Source organism: Mastigoproctus giganteus, chromosome 4 (assembly GCF_048544385.1).
Source record: "Mastigoproctus giganteus isolate SK-2022 chromosome 4, ASM4854438v1, whole genome shotgun sequence".
Classification (NCBI taxonomy): Eukaryota; Metazoa; Arthropoda; class Arachnida; order Uropygi; family Thelyphonidae; genus Mastigoproctus; species Mastigoproctus giganteus.
This window is the reverse complement of record NC_143578.1, coordinates 86,845,229-86,870,982: the sequence shown is the minus strand read 5'-3', so window position 1 is coordinate 86,870,982 and position 25,754 is coordinate 86,845,229. Positions and strand designations below refer to the sequence as shown.

Genomic DNA, 25,754 nt, shown 5'->3' with positions numbered 1-25,754 from the left:
AGCAGACATAAGGGCTTTCACACTATCAATATGTATAAGGGACTTGTTTGTGGGAGAAAGGGGATATAACCTACTTCTGCACAGGTTTCAGTAGTAATATTATTCCACACTGTGCCATATCCATTCCATACAAACACCAAGTTGTGTCCACACCCATATATTAAGTGACATTCTGTTGTTATTGTTTCCATTTTTTTTGTTTATTACCTGTACCTTAAAGAAAGAATCAAAAATTTTCTATAACCCCCCCCCCCCCATTAAATCTTTTTTCCCCTTCAGAATTAAGCACAGAACTTGTATAATTTAAAATATAAAATGTGGTGATGCAGATTTTAAGATCTGATATTATTATCCTATATATTACAGATTATTTCTGCATAATAAGAGCAATTTAATAATAACTTACCTGAAGAACCAAGGTGAAATTCTTTTACAATGACATCATTTTCAAAATATGGATTTTCATCAAAATAGAATTTAATTCTGTACCCAGATTTAATATCTTCAAATTCTTCAACCTCCAGCTTCGTAAGAAAATGAAGACATTCCTCCTCTTCTTCGTCTAAAATTGCAGATATCTGTGGATGATTTACAAACTGAATTTGCATTAAGGAAGAATAATCACTGAAGTGTCCCATCTACATAGCACTGTTTATAGATGACATAAATGTTCTTGAATGACTGAGGTTAGACTAGTTATTGTCAATAGAAAAACACTCCATATAATGCAAATTCTCCTCTTCCATTATTAGAATTTAGGATTAATATTAAAACCAGAGATCTGTACAATAAAATAAAGTAAAGTGCAGCCATTATCAACCCACTGCAGGGTGGAAGCCTCCTCAACAATTCATGCTGAGGGAAATGGACCATAATCTGCCACGCTGGTCCAGTGCGGGTTGGCAGATCTATATCCAAACAATCTAGCTACGAACCACAAAAAATATGTAGGCTTGCAACAATAATTCACATTATAAAACCATCTTATTAAGAAGATATAACTGTCCTTAAGGAGAATTCTTTTTATAAACTAATATAGCTCAAGCTGACCAGGAGCTTTATGCTTCAGTCTGTTTTTCCTGCAAATAATAATATACTTTCCCTCCCCATAAATAACAATGCATTGTGCATTTTTTTTTTCTAGCAGCACACTTTCACCTCACAATGTGAGCACAGTGCATTACCCCTGGAACAAAACCAGACAAAATACATGCATGAAATTACCAATTTTCATTTAATGATTCTCTAATTCAAAAGATTTACCAACCTGTCCTTACTCGTAAAAGTAAGAACAGATTATGACAAATCAACTGTCAAATTCATGCAGTTTTTATATATTTATGCCAAAAGACATTTTAATGTATCTAGAATATCATCAGATTATTCTTGTTTGCAAATTACAATATTTACAAACATGAATTATTGTTCTTGTTTATACTCTGGCACAACCACTAGGTCAGTGGAGCTTACAATAAGTCAGCAATACAAATGTTAATTGTATTTAGCAGTCACAAGCTTGAACCTCGGTCCACTCAAAGAATGTGTGCTACTGCACTCACGTTCCTGACCACTTGACTACATCAGGCCTTTACTCTGTGTAGTGTCATCATCTCCTGACAACTATAAAACTGAATGCCATGGGCAGTGCAACCAGTAAATGAATGTGGCATTCATCACAGAGAAACGTGTTCATGGATGATACATTACCTCAAAACAGAGTTGTTGAAAAATACTAAATGTGATACCATCAAAATATCACCATGTGGTCACAATGGTCATTATTTATCTTTTTTTGGAACAAAGTAAAATGTGATGTTACCATAAAATAGAGCATGAAATTAATCACTGCAAAATTCAAATCTGTACAAGCATTTATTCCATGAAGCATTAGCATTATACATAACACTACAAAGTAAAGTATTTACACATATAACTTACCATTTTTAACTAAAAAAGAGTTCTGTTTAAAACTCTTATCTGCACAGCCACAATGAACATACATGAGTTACACGTACCCTCACAGGGTACACTTCAATTTCTAGAAAGTGAATAGCAATAAAAATTAATCCAAAGAACAGGTCATGTATGAGAAAGACAGTACCTGGAGGATAAGAAGTAGCAATGGAAAGTTCCAACTCACCTAGATTAAGTAAATTTCCTATGGCCCTGTTAGAGCACATATTTTAACTGCCAGGTTAAAATAACCACCCAGTACCTGATGCCAACTGTAAACAGATAACTGGTACCCGAATTTCAATATTAGAAGAAAATTGGCTTTATTTCATCAATGAATCAAATCACATGTGCTAATTTTATTTACAGTACTTTTAGTGCAGTAAAAACAATACTCGCAAATCTTTGGTGTGTGTAGATCACTATTTTCTGTTATCCTAAAATCTCTCATCTCATCTCACAAATAAGAAAAATCTATGTATTTCTTGTTTTTACAGAATTCTATATGGTTTTGATAGATGAAGTAACAGGTCTAATTAATAAATCCAAATTTTAAGTGCTTTCATTGTTAGACATGTAGAGGTTTAACACTGAATATTAAAGTCCTAAATACACTTACATATCCAGCAATAAATTTATTACCACCACATGGAAGTAAAAACTTACACTAACTGCCCACAACCATTAACTATTCAAAGCTTATTACCTTTGCAGCTGAGTTGATATGCTGGAAATATATGTGGCAGCTCTTGACATTAAAAAAAGCTGGAGATCAGGCAATTCTAAGCACGAAGGGGGGGGGACAAAAAATGGGTTTTTCCCCTCAGAAAAAGCACGTTTTTATAAATAGAATACTTTTGAACATTAGCCTACTTAAGATATTTTTGAAATTCTTTTTCTAGAATCCATTGTCTTCCTTCAAAAATTTGGATCACGAACTGGATTTGAACATGAATTAGTGTCACTCACTAGTTATTGCTTGTACTTTTCAAATTTTGTAAAAAATCTGGCATTCTGGAAAGTGCTTATTGCTCTTCTCAACCACTCCTTTAAATAGAACAAAAATGTCAAAACTTGCTAATGTTCTACCAGTCTACTTACACATTTAACCAAAAACATGCAACAAATTGGGCAGTTTGACTTAGAAATAGCAAATGGTTTAATATTGACAAATGCAAAGTACCGCACATGGATAGCAGTAATCCCAGATTAACATACCAACTGTGCAGTACTATATTCAGGGTGGCAAGAATATGAAAAAGACCTGGCTTTTTTTTTTTTTTTTTTTTTTATCAATGATACACAGGAATTTTGCTAGCAGGGATAACGTGGTAGCAGCAATGACACATCTTGAGTATTAACATACAGGTCTGAAAATGTCATTTTAGAAAGGATGTGGATCCACTGAAATGGGTGTAGAGAAGAGCAATGACATTAGGGGAACAAAAGGGTGCTCTTACCAAGAAAAGCTTCGGTTCTGCAAATTGCAGCATTTGGAGACTAGGCATCCGTGAGGCAATCGGTCTTTAAGGCTTTGAATGGAAATGAGAAAGCTAACCAATGCTGATGGGATTCTTCCTCTCGCTCAGACTATACACACATATGGGGCCAAATTCAAATTGAGGAAGGATGGTTGCAGAACAGATATGTGGAAGCTTGCCATTAGCCAACAGCTAGTTCATTGCTGTATGAAACTTTAGATAGATAGTATATACAGGTGAATGGGAAGGGTTTTTTTTTTTTTTTTTAAAAAGAATCCCAGATTCTTTTGGGTTGTTCAGAAAACATATCCTGCAGATTCAAATGCTGGCATGAGCAAGTTGATTTTTTAATTGCAAAAGTTTGCCATCATAACAGAACTTAACTTGGAATTACTATGATTATTGCTACCTATAATAGGCTGTCACACCTGATCCATGCAATTTCACTAACAATGCCTGTTGTTTTTATTCTTCCACAATTATATTTTTGCTATTTTGCTACCAGGAAACCTATTTCGGAACAATGCACCTGCAAGAGCAGCAGAACTCAGAGGAAGATTATGTTCTACGACAAAAGCTGGACATGACAATCATTATTATGAAATGCTACGCCTATTTGAATTTTTTTTCTATTTGCTGGACACAGTCCTGCTTATTTGTTTGCAGATGTCCAATTACATCATGTTTTCTGTCTCTTTAAATTGAAGGGCAAAAAAAAAAAAAAGATACACAGGAACACATTACCTTTTTCAAATTTTTACACATTTCTTTAGCATCTTACTAGAAGACATTGTTAATTAACTTTGCATTGAGTAATTAGCACAAAATGATCCCATATAAGAGAGAACAATGCTATTATCTCATGTTTTATTTTGCAATGTAGACTAGCACATATGACAGTCAATTCATTAACAAAGAATAAGCAGGATTAAAAATTTTTTTTAAAATCCAATTCAAGTTTTTTTTTTTAATTTGTTGCAAAAAGAGGGGGGGGGGGGAATGGACATTCTATCATAAATCTGGAGACTAGGTAGCTATGTGGAAAACAGTTTTCACACTTCATTTTCACAAAAGCTAGCACAATTTAGAATTGAATAGCAAACAGACTGTTCGAACACTCTGCCACCAGATGACACCAAAAGATTTTTTTTTTACATGCAATAAAACCTGGCACAAAATCTTTCAAAGCTTCAAACTCATTAGCCACTTGTTCTTATCAAAATTTCTTTATAGTGATGCCCAAGTATTACATTATTGTAGGGGAGGTAGAAATTGTTTTCAAAGTTAATGATTTTATAATACATGGCAAGGTTAAAGTCAGAGTACATATTAAATAATATCAAGAAAATAGATTTTTTTTTTTGCAGGAAACATTCAGGTGTTGCAAAAAAAAAAAAAAAAAAAAAACCCAACACCTAACAGTTGAACTGTCACCCTCAAAACGTGCTATTATCAAATAATTCCAAGGACACAGGAATTGTCTCTAATCTCTACAGAAGTCGATGTTCAGTCTGAACAGAAGATAATGCTATACATACTGGATTCAACTCCACAAAAATCCAAAGAAGCTTTCAAATGAGCTAAAATTACCTCAAAACTTCAGTAAGAATTTAGGATGATGCGATAATAATAATTTGCTATTTGTTTTTAGGAGAGTTAGCAACTTGATGATATTGCTTCACTGTGTTATGCAGGCTGAAAAAGCCCGAATAAATCATAGGGAAACACTATTCACTCCACCTGAAATCAGACCTTTAGAAATTTCTCCTAACATTGACAAGACTCAGAACTCAGACCTCTACAAACGAGTGACAAGTAGCGAAATCACTATACAGTTATGAGGACAACCATCATGATTCTAAAGGTGCTAGTACTACTAAAAACATCATACAGTTGTCTTGCAGAGGAATATATAGTATGGAGAAAAGCCCAATGGGTGGGGGAGGCAAATTTAGTAATATATTTGGACAATCAAAAGTCACAAAATTGTACCCAACCTTTATTGCACAGTGAAAAACCACCAGCAAATTAAAGAAAAGTAAATAGTTCTGCAGCTATGAAAAGGAATAAAAAAAAAATAAAAACAATGCAGCAAGCTGGAATGAGACCAAACCAATGAATATGAACAGCATTTGGAAGGCCACCACAAGTTACCTAATCTTGCTTGACAGGAACTTGATGTGATACTAAAGAAGTTGAAAATCTAACTGATAACACATGGTGAAGAGCTAATAAATAAGGAATTAAGAGAGCTAGAGGCCCAGGTGGTGGTAAAAGAGACAGATGAAGTGGAACTAACAAAACACTTATTTTATTTTTTATATCTGCATAATATTACACTGAAAACAAAGTGCACTGCAACAGAGAAATACACATTGAGTTTCATTACAAAATCTGGCACTTAAATTTGTAAATTTATACTGTATTTATTTTAAATCTATTTTGTGAAAATTTCCTGATTATAATAATGCTGTACGGAATTACAAACATCAGAAATCCTATTTTCTATGCCAGGTAGTCAGAAAAACAATAAACAGGGCCATTTTTCCCCCTGGTCTCACACTAAAATGATTAAACATTGTTAAATAATGCTGATAGGTTTATCTAAGCAGTCATTTTTTTGAATAAAACAAAATATTATATATACTTTTTTTTCACAGTTGAGGTTGGCAAATAGCAGTTACCACTTTAAAACCACACGACTCTGATGGTGGGGTGTCCAAGCATACTCCATATGGAAATACCACTGAACGTGTCCTGTATGGCTGTGAACAGGATATTATTCAGAAGTGTTGAGAGTACACAGCATAAGCAGACTACCAAGAAGCATCACTCTCTGCACTGCTTTAGTTTGTATTCTTAATATAGCATTTCAAATGTCAACACAATGGGCCACAGATAATATATAGAAAATCTACTATGCTTATACTGCTACTCTGAAGTCAGAATTTGTGACAAGCAGAAGCCTGATAATAACCAAAGTAAATGAATTAGGAGACCTCAGTTATCCATGGTGAATGGAATAGGCTGTCCAGGATAAGGTATTTCTGTACTCTTCTGCTATTTTTTTAAAAATAAAGTTATGTAATCAACACAGCACAGGAAAATGCATAAAATGTGCATTTTACACAGTACAAATTAATAGATTTAATTCTATTGTCATTATCATCATATGATAAAACTGTTTAAAAACAGTTCTAAATAAATCAGCTGATAAGTTCACTTTTTTTTTTACACTACTGTTACTATTTTCATAATACATTAGCCACACTGCACTGTTATATTATGTACAGTGTTTTGGGTTATCTGTCCCATAAGTGTTCCATGATCAAGATGTCCAATTTAAGCAAAAGTTTGGGCAGATACATAAGGTCAAGCACTGCCTCAGCACTTACTGACTACACTATACATTGTAAAAAAATGTATCTTGTAAAGTGGTAGTAGGCTACCACTTTTTTTTTTTGCTTTGGCCTACAGCTAGGTTAATAATAGGAGTTGGGATAATTGTAATCAAGGTGTATCAGTGTTAAAGGCAACAAAGGAGAATTTCTGAATGATCTTAAAACTCAGTAGGAACAAGGTAAGCTGTGTCCTATCTCACTCAGAAGTAACAAGTGCCCAAGATGTTCACAATGCATAAGGAAGAATTTTTATTGAGAAAAAATGAAAGCCTTATATCATATATTCAATTCAAATATAGTCAACATATATTTCTGGTGTCTGCACAACAATCATTGCTTTGATATTTACATCCTATGGAGATGTGAATAAAATACAGTATACTTCTCTACATATTCATTTTCAGGAAGCAACCAGTCAGTTGAGTTGACGACTCTATGCTAATTCCATAATGCCATAGTGTGTTACAAAACTGTGCACACAAGAAAAAGAAAATAAACAAAAGATACAAAAAGGAGGAAGCCACTGAAAGATTATGAAAATAGTGGCAAAAAATAAATAAATAAAAATAATTATTTATTTCACAGTTCATGAAATCTATTACAATCTAAATTACAATCATTAAGTAAAACCAACTACTTACTTTATTAAAATATATTTTAATATCAATTTAAAAAACTAAACTATATTCATAAAGCTGCTGTAATCATAATTATGCAGTTGTCCACACAAAGAAGCATTAACTGAATTATTGGATTGGTAACATACTTGCAACCTAACCAAACCACTGGTTCTGATGGTGCGGTTTCAAGGCATACCTTATGTAGAAACACTATTGAACACATGTCTCCATGTTTTATTTGTAGGCTGATGCTAAGTGGTCAAAGTGGGAATGCACCAATAGTGGTTTCAGCAACTGGACTGCAAAACACATTTTTTGCAGTCAAGTTGCCAAAACTGATCAACACACAGGTAAACATAACACTATCGACTGTGTCACATTTGCCTGTGTACTGAAACAAATAACATGGCATTATGGCAAATTATAGTATATTACAATTAAAATAGTTTATAATTACATACCAACTTCATCTGATAAAAAAAAGGTGAATGAACTGCAAAACCTATTCATTTTAACTCATTGTTATATGTTGCATTGATAAGCAAGCAATAAGCACTACAACTTAAGCAGTCCACAAATCAGTCACCAGCAATGGAGGGTAGATATCTTTATGAACTTTGAAAGAGGTATGATCAAGAGGACAGCAGCACTTGTCAAGTTTTTGAACTAGGATCGTTTCAGTCATGAACATATAGAAAAACACCTAGAAAACAATCAAGAACAGGCAAAATTGTGGCTAACACTGAATGGAGAAAACTTCAGAAGTGGAATATCAAGTGTAATCACCAAACACAATTAGCTTCTGCATTTCATATTATATCAAAGCATCAGCACCCACACAATGAATGAATCCTACAAAGAATGCACTACAGGAGTAGATCTTCACTGCTCTCAGACACTGAAAAATAGGCCAGGAATAAGTAAATACAAGAGGGCTAGAGGCAAGTCACAGTCCAACAGGTTCCAATTCACGCTTTCCTGCCCCAGCAGAAGCAGCACTGGAACCATGCTCTTTTCTACAAGAGCAGGTGTAAAGCATGTTTCCATTATATATTCATGGTCATCTTATCCCACTTGGGGGCACAGGTACACCCAGCAAACATGAATGTTTACCACCCTAGGGCAGGGTATTTCAATATGATAATGCAGCCATCCACTGTACCATATGTGGTTCTCTGTAACAGTATAGTAGGTTCACCACTTAACAGGTTCAAGTCTCACGCTTGACTGGAACAATTCCTATAGGCCTCATCGATGGTGTTTAGATTTTTTGTACAAATTGGCCATGAACACCCTTCCAACCATAATATACAATGCAGCAATATGGTCTAAGTCACTGATGCACCTAAAAACCAATCACAACCAGGTGTGTGTGTGTGTGTGTGTGTGAGAGAGAGAGAGAGAGAGTGATGGTTTGAGGAAACAAGTGAAAGACAACACAGATGTCCTAGTCAGCCCATTTCCAGATGTCGTCAATCCCATTGAGAAATTTGTGGGGTAAGTAAATTGAAAGGCACATTTCAATTTCAATTTTTTTCCATCAAGGGCAGTATCATTACACAAAAGGCTTAATATTCTTTGTGTTATTTTTCAACACCACATCAACTTTGCAATAGAGAGCAATAAATTGGACCAATAGTAATTGAACTTCTTTTGCACTACTATTAAAACACTGCATCAAGTGAATAAGCAAAACATGTTCAGATGTCCATCCTCTGCTTCTTAAAGCATGAATACACGAAATAAATGTTTATGCATGCACACAGTACAATACATACATGTGTATTTCTATTTTAATTCGTTTTTAACAAGTAGCTTAAATTAAGGTGGAGCATCCACAGAATCTTACCACAGGAATGCACTTCCCCATCTAGAGGCAGTTTCATCAGCATCAGAACTGAGTGCTTTTCCCCCTCCTGGATAAATATTTTTCGATTGCTATGAAAAACTGTTTAAATGCAAAACATCACCAAAAGAAATTCTTAAAATAACAAGCATTACTTGGAATATCTGTTATATTTCAAGCTTCCTTCTTCACTTGTCTGTCTCCAAATCGAGGACCAGTATACATACAATTCTCTACCTTCTTTCATAAAAGCATCTGGTAGGTTCTTGCAATGAAACTTGCAGAGCTGATACTGCAAAGTACAGTACTGGAAACCTTGTATGAGGATGCTTTTTTTTTTTTTTTTTTGACAAAATCAATTTTAATTATTCTTATTACAATCACCACCCAATAGCATTCCTTGATGAATGGTTCTTCACATAATTTTGCACATATCAATTTTGCAAGACATTGTCATAAAAGTTAGATTTTGGAGGTCTAAAATGGCTAATAATTAAGGATCGATTTTTTCTTTTTGGTGCTGTGGCAGGAATTTTGAGTTAAATTTAGGGGTCTAATAATTGGATATGGGGTGGGGGTTATTCTCTACATTCCTTAAGTCGGACTAGAACTTTTCGGGGTGTCATGTTCACAGGAAGAGAGCTACTCACAATTAATCCGAAACTTTTTTCTTATGTTGTAGTGTTTGTTCTTGAAGAAACAAACAAAAAAAGAACAAACACTACAACATAAGACAAAAGTTCGGATTAACTGTGAGTAGCTCTCTTCCTGTGAACATGACACCCCGAAAAGTTCTAGTCAGACTTAAGGAATGTAGAGAATAACCCCCCCCATCCCATATCCAATTATTAGACCCCTAAATTTAACTCAAAATTCCTGCCACAGCAACAAAAAGAAAAAAAAATCGATCCTTAATTATTAGCCAGTTTAGACCTCCAAAATCTAACTTTATGACAATGTCTTGCAAAATTGATATCGCCTTCCCCATGAATTATTAGCAAGTTGGACAAGGAGAGTTGGAAAAGAAGCTTCCTATATCTAAAATAAAGGTAAGCCCTGTTGATTCATAGTATAAAACAGCTTACAGTAAAGTGCCACAAACATTGTGGTGTAGTACTGCTCAGTTCATCAACCCATTATGACCTCTGTACCCACCCCCTCGTTGGTCTTTTATAATTATGTTAGATAGGAAGGCAGCCTTTAATCTACTGAAAGAGGAAGATGGCATTTTGGCCCATATTCCTATACCAGAGTTGGTCAACCTTTTTCCACAGTTGGAAAAGAATTGCACACTACCTAGGAGTGGATTCAGAAGTCAACAGAATAATTAAACTGTGCCCATACTGATGCACACATAGCACCACCAAATGTTTTTCCTAAATATTCACCCTTACTTATCTGCACTAAAGTTACTACAAAATGCAGCCAATATGAAATGGCTCATTGAAACCTAGTAATAATTTCTAGCAATAAAAATGGAATCTAAAACCCCTATTTATCTTCATTTTTCAAATTTGTTACATAATTATATATTTCCCCCTTCCCAGGCACACCACAAGTGCCTTGGGTTGGCCACTCTTGTCCTAATCTATTGGCAAAATGTAGCAAACGTGAAATGTCACATTGAAACCCGGTAATAATTTCTAGCAATAGAAGTGGAATTTAAAACCCCTATTTAGCTTCATTTTTCAAATTGGTTATAATTGTATATTTTCTCCCTGCCTCAGTAGGCATGCCAAAAGTGCCATGGGTTGGCCACTTCTGTTCTAGACTATTGGCAAAGCAAATTAGAAGTTGCCATCCCATACACCCCCAAAGCCAGATAAAATGAGTTGTTGGAAATAAAAAACCAGGAGTACAAAGTACTCTTTTTTTTTTTTTTTTACTGACAGAACTGATACTGGAAAACATCTACTGCTTTGTATATTTATTTTCAACAGTAAAGCACTGAACTTGTCCACAAAAAATTTCAAATTTGAAAATTATGCATTGCCAACTGACAAAATTTGCACTAATCAGCATTTAACTCTGGGCACTCATGTGGGGTCTACTAAGAGAGAAACATTAGGAATGTTCAAAATAGTGGGTACAATTTATTTATTTTTTACCTTAAAGCACCATTCCCCCTTTAACCCTTCATTAGTCACATGACTGATTAGAATCATGTGCACGACCACTTAAATTTGCACATAATGGTGGGAATTCATTATGGAGACAGAAAACATGTTAAGAATATTTTTCACTAGAAACTTATGCACTATACAGTCACATGTGTATAGTGATCAGTGCAAAAATGAGAATTTTCAAAATCTTGGAAAGGTCTGTATACAAATAAATCATGATTTAATCTGGTATGGTAATAAACTTCCAAAAGGAAAGCAAAATTTAATAACTGTTGGTCTTTCTAACAAATAATTTACACATCACTTCAACACAGAGTAATGAGATCAGCAAATGGGTGTAGGTATTGTGTGTGGGGGGAGGGGGGAGGCATTTAAAAGAAAAACAAAATGTGCTTTTTCAAACCAGAAAAAGAAACATGGCCTTTCTGCATTGGTAAATAATTCATATTCATTACATAACGTAAAAATTGTACACAACACCGATAACCACCAAAAGGTAGTTTCTCATAGAATGAACTGGGTACGCTAACAAAGAAATAATCATAAAAGGAGATGCATACTTTCTTCCATTCAGCTAATTACTTTCTGATTTCTAAATGAAATGGAGGGGGGCAATGCATAATTGAAGGCATCTTCAATGCCTTCAATTATGCATTGAAGGCATTGCTAATAAATTGTTCTAACATTGGTTGAAGGTCAAAAAGATGGTGGGCTTACTGCTACTGCAATTTTTACAAAATACACAGCAGATAAATGGCAAAGAGGAAAAGTTTCCTATTTTGGAGTTAAACTGTGAAAACAGACAATGACTAGTTGTGGCACAAGGCTAATTTAGAAGATGGAATTACATGGGCTAAAATTCAGGAGCACAGTAGCCATAGTCCAGAACAGGTATCCTAGTTGTTCACCTTCCAACTTAATATAAAATAAACAGCAACTATATGTATTGTCCAATATATCAACAGTTAGTTAAGCTTTAGAGTTAATTAAAGAGTAGTATTTCATTATTTGTGTATCAATGATAGATACAATGCCAAAATCATTCAGAACTGCAAACAAAATAGCCCTGTGTAAAAAAAAAAAAGTAACAAGGGTCAAAATTATACATTGTTTATTGTGAGAGTGCAATACAGAAATATCAAATAAAAGAAAGGTTGACTTTATCAAACAACAAACTGAAATGGGGGAGGGGATCATATCCAAAACTTTCATTTCATTTTGAAATGTTGCTGTCTACCTCTCCAGATTTTAAAACATGGCACCTCTAGTAACCATGGAAATATACGAGAAACGCATGTAGTAGAAAAACCAAATGTTTCATTAGGAATGATTTGAGCCGGTTGAGTGAGAAATCATTAATTTATCCAACTATCCCGGCCACCATAAAGAAAACTTTCATGCTATAAATTTTCATTTTTTAACCCAGCAATGGCATACACAAAATGCAGAAGGAAAAAAAAAAAAAAAAAACCCTTGAAAATTAAAACAGCTATCAAAGTGATGTAAATGTGAATTTTAATTTTCCTTCCATATAGTTCAGACTTTCAATCTGCATCCCTCATTTTGTTATGTACTGAGAGGTACTTAAGAATAAAATACATATCAGATTATTAGGCATTCTACATGCTGACGTATTCACTCATGCAAGCTAAGCTTAAGAATTTGTAATAAAAAGTTAGCCTCAGAGGTCAGAAATTATCCCTAACAGGACACAGATGTCTTAACTATTTTCAGTTTTGAAAGATTGTTTCAATTCAAATATATTAGTTGGATTATAATTTTCTGGTTGATAATGCAATTTGGATAACAAAGTTTTTGGTCACTGGTGGACTTTCTGCATGATAAAGCACAATGATCGTGTAAGTGGAATTCTTATTCCAACAAGTCTTCTTGTCAATTTTTTGAGTACTAGTGTTCAGCAGGCACACAAAATACAATGGTAACCAGTGGGCTGCGAAATGATACGAAATTTCCAACATTTGTACATGCACCCATCAATTACTGTCCACAATACTAAAAAATTAAATAAAAACTTGATTACATCAGCATCTAAGATTATAGATTTTTTCCAGATTTATTGTTGATTTTTATTTTTGATCTAATTCACATATATTTTGTGCTTGTTTCCGAAAGCATCAGGAGCAAACATGGCTCTCAAATTAAAAAAAAAAAAAAAGCTGATTTTTAATATTACTTTTTACGTTGTGGAAAAGCATGTAAAGAAACTCATGAGACATTTTTTATTCTTATAATTTAAAAATTCTTAAACTTTTCAAAATATATATTTCTGCTATATATGCTAACTCATTCACTGCCAGAATACAAACTTGCATCCGCCGAAACGGCAATTTTTGTGCATTAAATAAAAAAACATGCATCCATTCAATAAACAAGCACTGTAAAATGAAGGCACAAGAAATGAACTGAGGAGTAACACTGGGCTATTGCATTACAGCTGGGATTTTGCTTAGCATTGATTGCACTGTCTAGAGAGGCACCATAAAAGTTGTATACTTGATTCAGTTTCCTATGTTCTTTGCTTATGTTGAAGTTATTTTACCTAGTTTAGCCATTTCTACAAGAAAAGATTATTCTAAGCTCTGTTAATCATGGCTTCCTGAATTTAAAATGAGATATAGGGATTACACTAATTGAAACCAATATTAATTGCTGACATCTGAACAATGGTGGAAGTAAAAACACCTCCTAAAATGGTTCCAGCTATTCAGTTAAAAAAATATGTATTTGCAATTTAACAAACGTTAAGTGAATTGTTATACATGTACATTTGTTTGAAACAGGTTTTAAGTATGTGTAGCCTTTTAACAGGCTTCGAATTAAAGATTACTCTTTGGGGTATTTTCTGTCACATTCCTGTTTTACTTAGTTATAATGGATATTGACATTCAGTTGAATTATTTGAAGTAAAATTCATATGAATGAAATTATCAAAACGATTAAGATATGTATGGAGGCAATGTGATTCCACAATTCTTTTGATCTCATCTCTAGTGATATGAATATTGTATGCATTAAAAGTGTAGCCCGTGTACTGGAGAGGAAAGGACTGCCTTAACGTTCATAATTTAAGATGCCAATTATGTAAAACAAATGTTTTGATTACTCGAGAATGAGAGCTGACATGCTAGACAGGTACACTAGTCAATGGCTAGCATGAAAAAAGAATAAGTTTTATCTTTATAATTTTTCAATGAATGTGTGCTCTGTCAACAACTAGTCCTTTGGAAAAAGATCACACTATCACTGAAGAAAAGGATATGGTAGGTTTGCTAAACAGTCTACTTTACAGCTGACATTTTTGAACACAGTGCTAATTGTTCCATTGTCAGTGAAAAATTTATGGAATGGCATATATTAAGAGAATAAGCTATTTTATAAAGAACAAAAGTATTAAAATATCAACACCAGGAAATTTATATTTAAATATTCTGCAACTAAATGCAAATTCAATTGTTAAAACAAATTCATGCAACCGAAAAATTTTCATCTACAAATTTCACACAAAAGTATTTAAACGTTGAAACAAAGTGCTAGTGAAACCCATTTTGAACGTGAATTTTTAGTTTACTGAACTTGTGTTATAACAATCAATATAGAATAAAATGATTTTAAAAAATCAGGTCGCTAACAGGAAACAACAGTTGCAAACAAAACTGGAAACACTGCATAACCAATTTCTTTTATTTATTTTTTTTTAAGTAATGACACTTTATGAAAAGACCGAAATATTGTGAAATCTAAATATATACGGCTTAACTAGAGTTTATATGCTTTGGGATTTTAAACAGATATTAAACGGGCAGGGGATTGTACTGGAACAGCAAATTAACAAGTTAGGCTTAGGTAACGAAAGCAGCGCTGCTCTCCTGGCCCAAGTTGAGAACAAAGCATGTGCACTGTCTACGTAGTCTACAGCCATACTTTCCTGGCGAGGCTTAGCACGGTATTATAAAGGCTACAAAATTCAGTGATCAAACAATAAATATTACATATACTTATGTTCAACGCAAAGGATACGGCAGTAACCCAGAAATTTGGTATCTTCTTGATAAGGTCATTACGTTTTTCAAAATATGGCTTCCGTAACTTGTTGTATTTTTGCTCAACTTTCAATATTTCTTCGCTGGCTTTTTCATTGAGTGCGTCAATCTCATTCTGACAAGCGTCGATTTCTTCCAGTGCCTTTTGTGTTTCAGCATCATAATCTCTGCTTTCATCACCTTCTCCAGAAGACGGTCCTTCCATCTTCTTCACTTTTTTCGGCGTTGGTCCACTTGCTGAAGACATTCTTGTTAACTAAAGACTTAATACTAAACAATTTGTATAAAATGAAAACTAGCTTACCAGCAACCCTTCTTCGTGAATGCTAACACTATTCAGCGGTCGATAACGAGGGAGAAACTAATGGCGCATGCGCGTTTTTCTTAACACAGCCAACCACGCCAATTTTCGCGCCCGAAGTGAACGTGATTACAATTGGTGCACGGCGAAAATTTTAACCACTCAGAATGTAGATGTAGACTGCTCTATCCTCTTGCAATGCTGCTTTGAATACGTAGAAAAGCCTCATTTCTGACTCCGTCTAATCCGGGCAGTTTGATTGTTAATATTTCCTTTCGGTCGCGTGGGAATAGCAATGCTAAATTTCTAGTCTGAGTTAAATTCATTTTTATAACTGATTTTTTTTAAACAAGAAAAATTTCGTACACGCTCCCCTCAGCCTCAATGATTCATAATTATAAAAAGACGTTTAAATGACTACCAACAAAGCGTGTCAGGCTTTTGATTAACCAAAATAATATTTTCTTACCAGTAATAAACGTAATCATAGAGAGAAAATGCGCCTACGCTATTATATCACGTGGTATATTTAATTAATTTAATTTTGAAATGCTATAGTTTGAACGATTGAAACAACTCAGTGCCAAAACTTGAACATTTCTGGCCACGTTTCGGAACTCACTGTTTGCCGTCTTCGTTCCCGAAACGTAGCCAGTGTTTGAATATATTACTTAAATCTACCACGTGATATAATAATGTAGTCTCAATTAATTTTCTCACATTGATGAACAATTACGTAATCCCCTCTTCCAGTTAAAAATATATATATATTTTTTTTAATAGTTTATAAATAACTAGTTATGGTATCCCAAATTGCATTTGTGTTATTATTTTTTTCAGAAATCGAAAATATGCTCTATACATAACATTAGATATTTCTCAATGGCTTCCGTTTTGTGAATATTATAGTTATGGTATACTGGGAAACATTTTATTTTACTGGGCGTCAGCGGTTATAGTATTTATAAATACCATACATGTTTTGAATTCAGAAAAAAAAACTTTTGAACTAAAAAAAATCCTCTATGGGGCAAATGCAATTACACAACTAACTATTAACCCCATGAGCTCACATCTGGTGAGCTCCTGGGCTTGGCACATCCAGGATCCTGAGCTGGCTATCATCATCTTTCTCTTTCTTGGTGATTCCTTTCTACTTCTCTCAGGGTAACTTAGGAATTTTTTGGCAGGTACAACATAAGCCTCAGGCTTCCTTGCACCATTTGGCTAATAATAATAATAATTACTTCCGGTAGAAATGGGTCTACCTCCTCCACCAACCTCAATTGGTTTATTGGAATTATGAAATAAGTATTGAATAATCACATTTCTGTAATGCAGATTATATTCATATTAGTTTCAGTTTTAATTTTTGGACTCTGAAATATAACATTTGATGGGTATAGCCCTAGATAATTTACTGTAAGAAACAAAAACATACCACTACTCAATGGGAATTCATTTAAACTTCTGAAATGCGAAACATGAACTACATATCATATACAGGAAAAGGTGATTATCCCTTTGTATATGGCAATGGTCAGGCCATGCCTTGAGTACTGCATACACATCTGGAGGCCTCATTTTAGGAAGGATGTTGAGTTGCTTGAGCAAGTACAGAGAAAGGCAACAATATTGGTGAGGGGAATGAATGAAAGGCAGAATTTAAGCCTTTCTTTCTTACCAAGAAAGGCTTAAATTCTGCAAATTGCAGTGTCTGGAGACTAGGCACCTGCGAGATGATCTGATTGAGGTGTATAAGGCCTTGAATGGGTTGAGCAGGCTCAATTCTGATGGGATTCTTCCTCTTGCTCAGATTGCGAGCCTGAGCAGACATAAATTCAAAATGAGGAATGACAGTTATAGATCAATGTGTGGAAATTTGCCTTTAGCCAAATAGTTAGTTCCAGCAATCAGGTAGTTGATTCCTGGAACAAACTTCCATCTGTCGTTGTGGAAATTGATAGCTTAAATAAATTGAAAGTGGAACTGGACAAACATTTAGGGGAATGGATGTGTGAAATGTTTTTTTTTTTTTGGTTGATGCTACATAAGCTTGCTTTCTTGCATCACATGCCTCTACTACTACATATACATTATGTACCCCTATCGTGAAACTTCCCCAGCCGTGGAAAGATGAATTAACAAAAAATTACAATTATACACACACATATACAACTTTAATGCCTATTTAAATAATACAGGGCAATTTTTTATTCATCACATTATTTATTTATTTGAATTTAGCAAGCTTCAAATTTTTTGTATCAGTAACAGCATTACTCCACAGAGATGGGTTTGGAGATTTGGTTGGCAACACTGAAAACTCTTCAGCTAAAGATGAGTTCCTGGATGAAATTTTTGACAACAACAGAATGGCTTCTACTACTGTATGGTGTGTGGTAAAGGACTGGTGTGGCCTCCAATGTCATGTGAATTAAACCCATATGATTTTTATCTGTGGGGGTTATCTCTAAAGATGGGTTTCTGAAGAATCCACAAACCATTCCTTTGATAAAGACGATAATTGAAGATGAAATTTTTTGTGTCAGAGGAAATGGAGTGTGTTTTTCACACTCCAACTGCAACACATTACTGAAAAATGTGGAAGACACATTAAACATGCGATATGAATTTCCCATCACTGCTAAGTATAGTTCAAATGTTAATTTCTGTTTCTAAACAATATTTTATGTTCTTCGGGTGAACAAAATGGTGTGATGCTTAAAAAAAAAAACTTGTACACATGTAGAATGGTAACAGCAATTTTATTTAGCCAGATCTACTAAGGTTATCCAGAACATACATAGGTTGGTTCTTTTTATCTTTATATGGCTTTTGTTATTTGGTTTTTAGGAGCATTAGCAACTAAGGCCATATTACTCAGGGATATGTGATGGTCATTCCCTGACCTTTCCACATCCTCCGTATTTGGTGGTGACGGGCTCGAACCCCGGTCTAATCAAGAAGCGTGTGCTACACACTGCTGCTCCTTCCCACCTGGCTACGGAGGCACCCATCTTTATATGGCATTGAGACTATTATATCAGTCGCAATATCACACAAGGATAAAAAGAAGAGAAAAAAATGAAAGGGACAGTATTTTTTGACTGTTAGTCATTTAAAATCTTGATATATCATACATCAGTGGTTTTCAACTTGGGTCCCGTGGCACCTCAGGGTGCTGAAGCAACATTCCAGGGGTGCCACATAATTTGGGTTTAAGTTACTTAAACTTATTTTTTTCGAAATTAATATAATTATATCATTATAAAAAGGTGTACAGTATATTTTTAATTTAGTGGTGATATAAAATTGATGTTTATTTAGTACCTCTATATAAAGAATAATATTATTATATATATAATTTGTATTATGAATTGTAATTTCGTTTATAGTTATATTATTGTAATAATTATCATATAACATTTTTTTTTTAATATTATATACACCGGTGTTCAAAGGAAGTGCATCACTTAGGAATTTCACATTTCTAACCCTTTTTCACAATGGTATGTTACATTAATAGAGTCACCTTATGAATAAATTCATTGAGTGTAGATATAAATACTAGTGCGAATCTAATGAATAATATATATCTGTTTATATACATAGACAACCTCTGGAACCCAGGCAAAAACCAGTTGTAATCAGCCTTCTGCACTAAGTGAGGCTCTGCGGTAGTAACCTTTCCTCTTCAAGAGTTACAAGTCCATTTTTGAAAAGGCGTCTTCTTACTGTTACTGCACTTGCTATCACTCCTGTATGTTCTTCCTTCTTTTCAGCTCAGACGGAGAAGCTTTACGGTTTTTAAGGTATAAGTGCAAATGTAACCCTTGAGATGTGCAAATGTAACCCCAATTCACAAAGGAGGATCAAAGGCTGACACAAGTAATTATAGACCTGTTAGTTTAACTTCTGTTCCAGGTAAATTAATGGAGGCACTGGTTAAAGAAGCACTGCAGGATCATCTAGACAAGAATTCAGTTATAGCTCAGATGCAGCATGGTTTTGTTAAGGGCAGGTCTTGCCTGACCAATTTGATTGGATACTATGATGTAGTCACAAAAGAACTGGATGCAGGGAATAACTTTGATATTATATATTTGGATCTTAGAAAGGCTTTTGATACTGTTTCACATGGAAGACTGCTGCACAAATTGGAGCAGTGTGGCATTGGAGGCAAATTGCTGCTATGGATAAGGGGATGGTTGAGTGGCAGAAGACAGAGAGTGGTAATCAATGGACACTGCTCAACGTGGACTAATGTTATTAGTGGAGTTCCTCAGGGTTCAGTGTTGGGTCCGTTGTTGTTTTCGGTGTTTATGAATGATATTGATGATGGGATATCAAGTTTAATGTCCAAGTTTGCAGATGATACAAAGGTTGGCAGGGTTGTTAAGGACACTACTGACCCTATGCTGCTGCAACAGGATCTGGAAAGGTTGAACAGATGGGCTGAGAGGTGGCAAATGAAGTTTAACATTGACAAATGTAAAGTACTACATATGGGAAACAGTAACCCCAGAGCAACGTATCAACTCTGCGGTACTACACTGACAGTGGTGGAGAATGAAAAGGACCTGGGGGTAATTGTGCAGGCAGATATGAAGTTCTCTGAGCAGTGCAGATGAGCTGCAAGAGTAGCTCATGGTGTCTTGTCAATGATATACAGGAACTTTTCTAGCAGGGATAAGGAGGTGATTATTCCCTTGTATAAGGCAATGGTTAGGCCACATCTTGAGTACTGTATACAGGTCTGGAGGCCTCATTTCAAGAAGGATGTAGAGCTGCTGGAACGGGTACAGAGAAGGGCAACAAGATTAGTGAATGGAACAAATGGTTGCTCTTACGAAGAAAGGCTTAAGTTTTGCAAATTACAGAGTCTGGAGACTAGGCACCGGCGAGGTGATCTGATAGAGGTGTATAAGGCTTTGAATGGTTTGAGCATGCTCAATGCCAATGGGATTCTTCATCTTGCTCAGAATAATCACCTCAGAGGGCATAAATTCAAATTGAGGAAGGACGGATGTCGGATAGATGTGCGGAAATTTGCCTTTGGCCAGCGGGTGGTTGGTTGGTGGAACCGACTTCCATCACTTGTTGTTGAAGTTGATAGCCTAAACAACTGGACAGGTATTTCGAACGAACGGAGGGGTGAAATCGCAGTGGTGTGTTTTTTTTTTTGGCTGATGCTGAATAAGCTTGCTTTCTTGCATCATATGCCTCTACTAATGCTAATGCTTCGGTCGAAGTGTGCTTCAAAACGCGGTCCTGTTTTGGCATAGAGACTCGTTTGCAGCATCTGGTTCCTTTTTTCCTATCAGCAGAACTAGTATTCTTGAGTTTGGGGAGAAATCTACTCACTCTCAACTGATTACAAGACATTCTATAAGCAATATGATGGGAAGGAACATCCTTCCTCACATCTATGAAAAGATCTAAACCTCCCAATCACTTCCTAATTCATTTCACAAATATACGTGGTCTCAATTCTAATCTCAACGATGTCCATTTCCACTTCCAGTCTGCCAAACCCCATATACTTTTTCTAACAAAATCTCAGTTATCAGTTTATTCAACTACTGCTCATCTCAGATGCCCAAATTATTCGTGTTATGATTCCTTTCGCCTCAAAGGTGGTACTTGTGCATATGTCCATTCCGATATTCCCTGTCAGTGTCTTGGTAATTTGGAATCTCTCTTTTCGATCTTCTCTGGCTTAAAATCTCTCTACCTCATTGTGTCAAATTCATCTGTTGTCTCTACCGTTCTCCCAACTCCACTAACGTGGAGCTCTTCGACTTCTTCTCTTTGCAACTTGACTTTCTCCAGTCCAACTTTCCTAACAGTCACGTAATTTTCTTTGGTGATTTTAATGTTCACAACTCCAGCTGGCTTCCATTTTCTAAACACACCAACCCAGCTGGTCGAGATGCTGAGGTTTTTGCAATTACTAATGACCTCTCGTAGATTGTTCATTTACCTACCAGAATACCAGACAATCCTAACCATGCAGCCAACACTATTGATCTTTTTCTCACAAACAACCCTTCTAAGTACACGGTCGAAGTGTGAGATCCTTTAGACACCTCAGATCACAACTTGGCGAAATTTTTCTTCTCCAATGGAGCCTTTATCTCATGGCTATTCCCAACCTCGTGTTGTTTGGCATTACAAGAATGCAAAATGGGATGACCTGCGAGACTTCTTTTCTTCTTTTCCTTGGTCGGATTACTGTTTCAAAACTTCTGATGTGTACGTTTGCTCAGATCGTGTCAGTGAAATTATTCTTGCAGGAATGGAATCCTTTATCATACACTCCACTTTAAAATCTCGTCCTTTATCTAAACCTTGGTTTTCCAATAAATGTGGTAAGGATGTTCGACAGAAGAATGTTGCATATCGTAATTGGCTTGTTTCTAATTCTTCAGTTTCATTTTCTGCCTACACCAAAGCTCGCAACAATTGTAAAGCAGTTATTAATCAGTCCAAACTAGACTTTGAACAGGCTAAGAGTAGAAAACTTGCTTCTTGCCCTAATGGTAGCTGAGCCTTCTGGTCTCTGGCCAAAGCTATTAGCCGGAAATTATTCCCATCTCTGCTCCTACCTCTGTCAAAACCAGATGGTTCTGTTATCACTTCAGCAAAGGATAAAGCTGACCTGCTAGCATCCCATTTTTCTTCCAACTCATGTATTAATGATCTTGGAAAAACACCTCCCACCGTTCCAACATGCTCCATTCAGTGCCCCCTGTGGTCTTCCATCAAAAGGATGTCAGAAGGATTTTGACGAATCTTGATGCTAAGAAAGCTCCAGGTCCCGATGGTATTTCTCCACTTGTCCTCAAAACCTGTGCTCCTGAACTTACTTCTGTTCTTTGCCACCTTTTTTCACTTTCTTATTCTAAAGGTGTTTTTCCTTCTACTTGGAAATTTGCTCATATCCAGCCAGTTCCTAAAAAGTGTGACAAATCCCTCCCATCCAATTATTGTCCCATTGCAATTACTTCTACTCTTTCTAAAGTATTTAAGGTGGTAGATGACTTTCATCAACCGGTGAAATACCACCACTTTGCTTATTGGAGGCTTGAAGTGGTGAAACCCATGTTTAGTCTCTAGAGCAAAGTTTCCGGCATCCCCCCCCACACACCCAATATTTCTCTTTCAACCCATGCACGGTACTAAGTACTATAGGTTTTGATACCTTTCGTGTTTGGGGTTTTCATTAGAAAAAAAAAAAATTGAGAAATCAATTAGGCACCAACTCTTAAACTACCTAGAAACCTTCCGTCTGATCAACGATCGCCAGTATGGATTCCGTCAGTGTCGATCCACTAGTGATATTCTGGCTTATGTTACCCATTTATGGAATAATTCAATGGAAACGTTCAGTGAAATACAAGCAGTTGCTCTTGACATCTCAAAGTTTTCTCTCTGACCGCTCACTGAGGGTGATGGTAGATGGTTTTTTGTCTTCTAACTTCTCCACTAATGCCAGTGTCCCCCAAGGTTCAGTTCTTTCCCCCACTCCTTTCCTCTTGTATATTAATGACCTTCTTCCATTGACTGGAAATCCTATCCATAGTTTTGCCGATGATAGCACATTGCATTCCACTTTCCATTTAGAGAAACCTTGTCCTGCTCAATCAGCTTCAACTTCTTGAAAATCTGCTACCAATTCCTTAAATGCCGATCTCCAGGTAATTCTCCAGTGGGGCAAAGACAACTTAGTTGATTTCAATCCTTCTAAAACTCAGTCTTGTCTTATATCTTGCAGAAAGTATTCTTCTGCTCCGATTTCTAGGTAAAATGATATATCTCTTTTGGGGATTACTCTGACTTCTAATCTCTCTTGGCACAAGCACATTACAAATATTGCTTCCTCTGCATCTAAAAAACTTGGTTTTTCTCTTTCGCTCTCGGTGTTACTCTTCTTCCAAACAGCTGTTCACTCTTTACAAATCGCAAATCCACCCTACCATGGAATATTGTTCCTACATCTGGGGTAGTGCCCCCAAAACCTCTCTCAGGCTTCTTGATTCCATTCAGAAGAGGGCAGTTAGGTTAATTAATGATTCATCTCTAACAGAGTCTCTCCACTCGCTGTCTCATAGATGTACTGTTTCTGCTGCATGCCTCTTCTGCGGATATTTCCACGGGCACTGTTCTTCTGAATTGGCTTCCATAATTCCCACTCTCTCTTTCAAAACCATCTGAATATGTTCCGCCGCCAGCCAACATCCATTTACTGTCCAATTTCAAACCCACAGAACCAACTTTTCATCTTCCTCGTTTATTCATTCAACTGTCGTTTTCTGGAACAACTTTCCTTCATGCGTATTTCCTGAAAATTACAGTCTACATAAGTTCAAGTCCAATGTCAACAAATATCTTCTTTCGTCTTCTCAACCTCCATCCCAAGCACGGTACTAAGTACTATAGGTTCTAATACCTCTCGTGTTTGGGGTTTACATAAAAAAAAAAAAAAAAAAACATAAAGCAACAATAGCAGTCTTTCTTTGTGGCGTCAACGGCACGTAACTCGCCATCCTGACACAAGCAAGGAATGACTGCAACTTTTGTAGAGTGTCCTTATATAGTTGAAAGCTGATGCAATATTACATCTGCTGACGAGGCAACTAGGGACGGTCGTGTTCAAAGCCACTAAGTGGATTTTTCTTATTTATTGATTTGAAATTATTGTTTTTCTAAAACTTTTGATTTAAATTTAGTAGTATAACATTATTTTGTGATTTGTATAACATTATTTTCTGATTAATTTGGTGTATTTATTCTTTACTCGGCCTTGTAATTGCATAAAAGTATCGGTAAGGGTTTCCACGTGTTTCAACTCCGCTACCGTTCGTAAATTTCCCTCCATTGTGATACGATAGCGTTAGTTGAACTTTGTTAGCAGTTAAATTGTACGTTTAAATAAATACATATAACGACTTAGATTACAAACGTAATATAATTAATTATATTTAACATAATTAATAACATAACATAATTAATTAATAAATTAATAGAATCATGACTCAGACCAGAGCAGCAAAGCAAAAGGCTCAAGCTAATGGAAGTGCTGTGGCTCAGAGCAGAACTGAGGGGGGCAGTTGTCCTCTGACTCACAGCCTTATAAAATGCACTGTTTGCTTGATGTTTGCAGAGCAATCGGGTACGGGACATGATACTGCCATGGGGGATGTCTTTGTGTGTGCGCGATGCAAGGAGTGTATCGATATCAGGCAACAACTCGGCGTTCTTGTGGGCCTATATGAGAGCATGAAGGACAGGGTGGATGCCCTCGAAGAAACTAAATTTAGGGGCCCATCAAGCTCTCAGCTGCCCACATCAACGCCAGAGCTTGCACTTGGGCATCGCGTGACACAGAGGCAACCCCCAAGGCAGAATGCGCTGGTTCCGAAGGAACTAGTAGTTGTTGGTGACTCTATTGTCAGGGAAACGGGGAACATGCTTCGTCAAAAAGATAGGTGGAACAGGACCAGGGTATGTCTGCCAGGGGCAAAGGTTGATGACGTTGTAGAGCGAATATCATCTTTTAAGGGCACAAAAGGTGATATAGTTGTACACGTTGGCACTAATAATATTAAGAGTAGGAGACCGGCAGAATTACTTAACAAGTACAGGTCACTGCTGAACAAAAGCCGAGAATTAGGGTTGAATTTGAAAGTGTCTGCAATTCTGCCCAGACACGATAGGAGGGAGTATATGATGAGAGCCTTGTCGATCAATTCGGCCCTGGAAAGATTGTGCAAGGCTCAAGGGGTAGAATTTTTTTCAGCCTGGACTGTACTTGTTAACAGGAGAGATTGCTTCTACAGGGATGGGATACACTTAAATAGAAAGGGTACAAGAATATTTGCTGATGCTATCGAGACAGTGCTAGGTGGGTCGGAAAACTGCTAGCTTGGGGGGAGACAAAGACCAATAGATTGACAGTAGCC

At 35.9% G+C, this 25,754-nt stretch overlaps 1 protein-coding gene across 1 annotated transcript in view; it reads right to left on the bottom strand.

Annotated features, from left to right (window-relative positions):
• The window catches only part of LOC150086885 (protein SET-like), a 37,115-nt gene extending 21,265 nt beyond the window's left edge, over nt 1-15,850 (bottom strand). Inside the window, exons 1-2 of the mRNA XM_090372789.1 lie at nt 15,463-15,850; nt 407-596 (exon numbers count right to left, since the gene is read on the bottom strand). Of these exons, the coding sequence (XP_090228915.1) occupies nt 407-596; nt 15,463-15,732 (460 nt within the window). The 5' untranslated portion in view covers nt 15,733-15,850. The remainder of the gene's footprint in view (nt 1-406; nt 597-15,462) is intronic.
• Between the last annotated feature and the right edge of the window lie 9,904 nt (nt 15,851-25,754).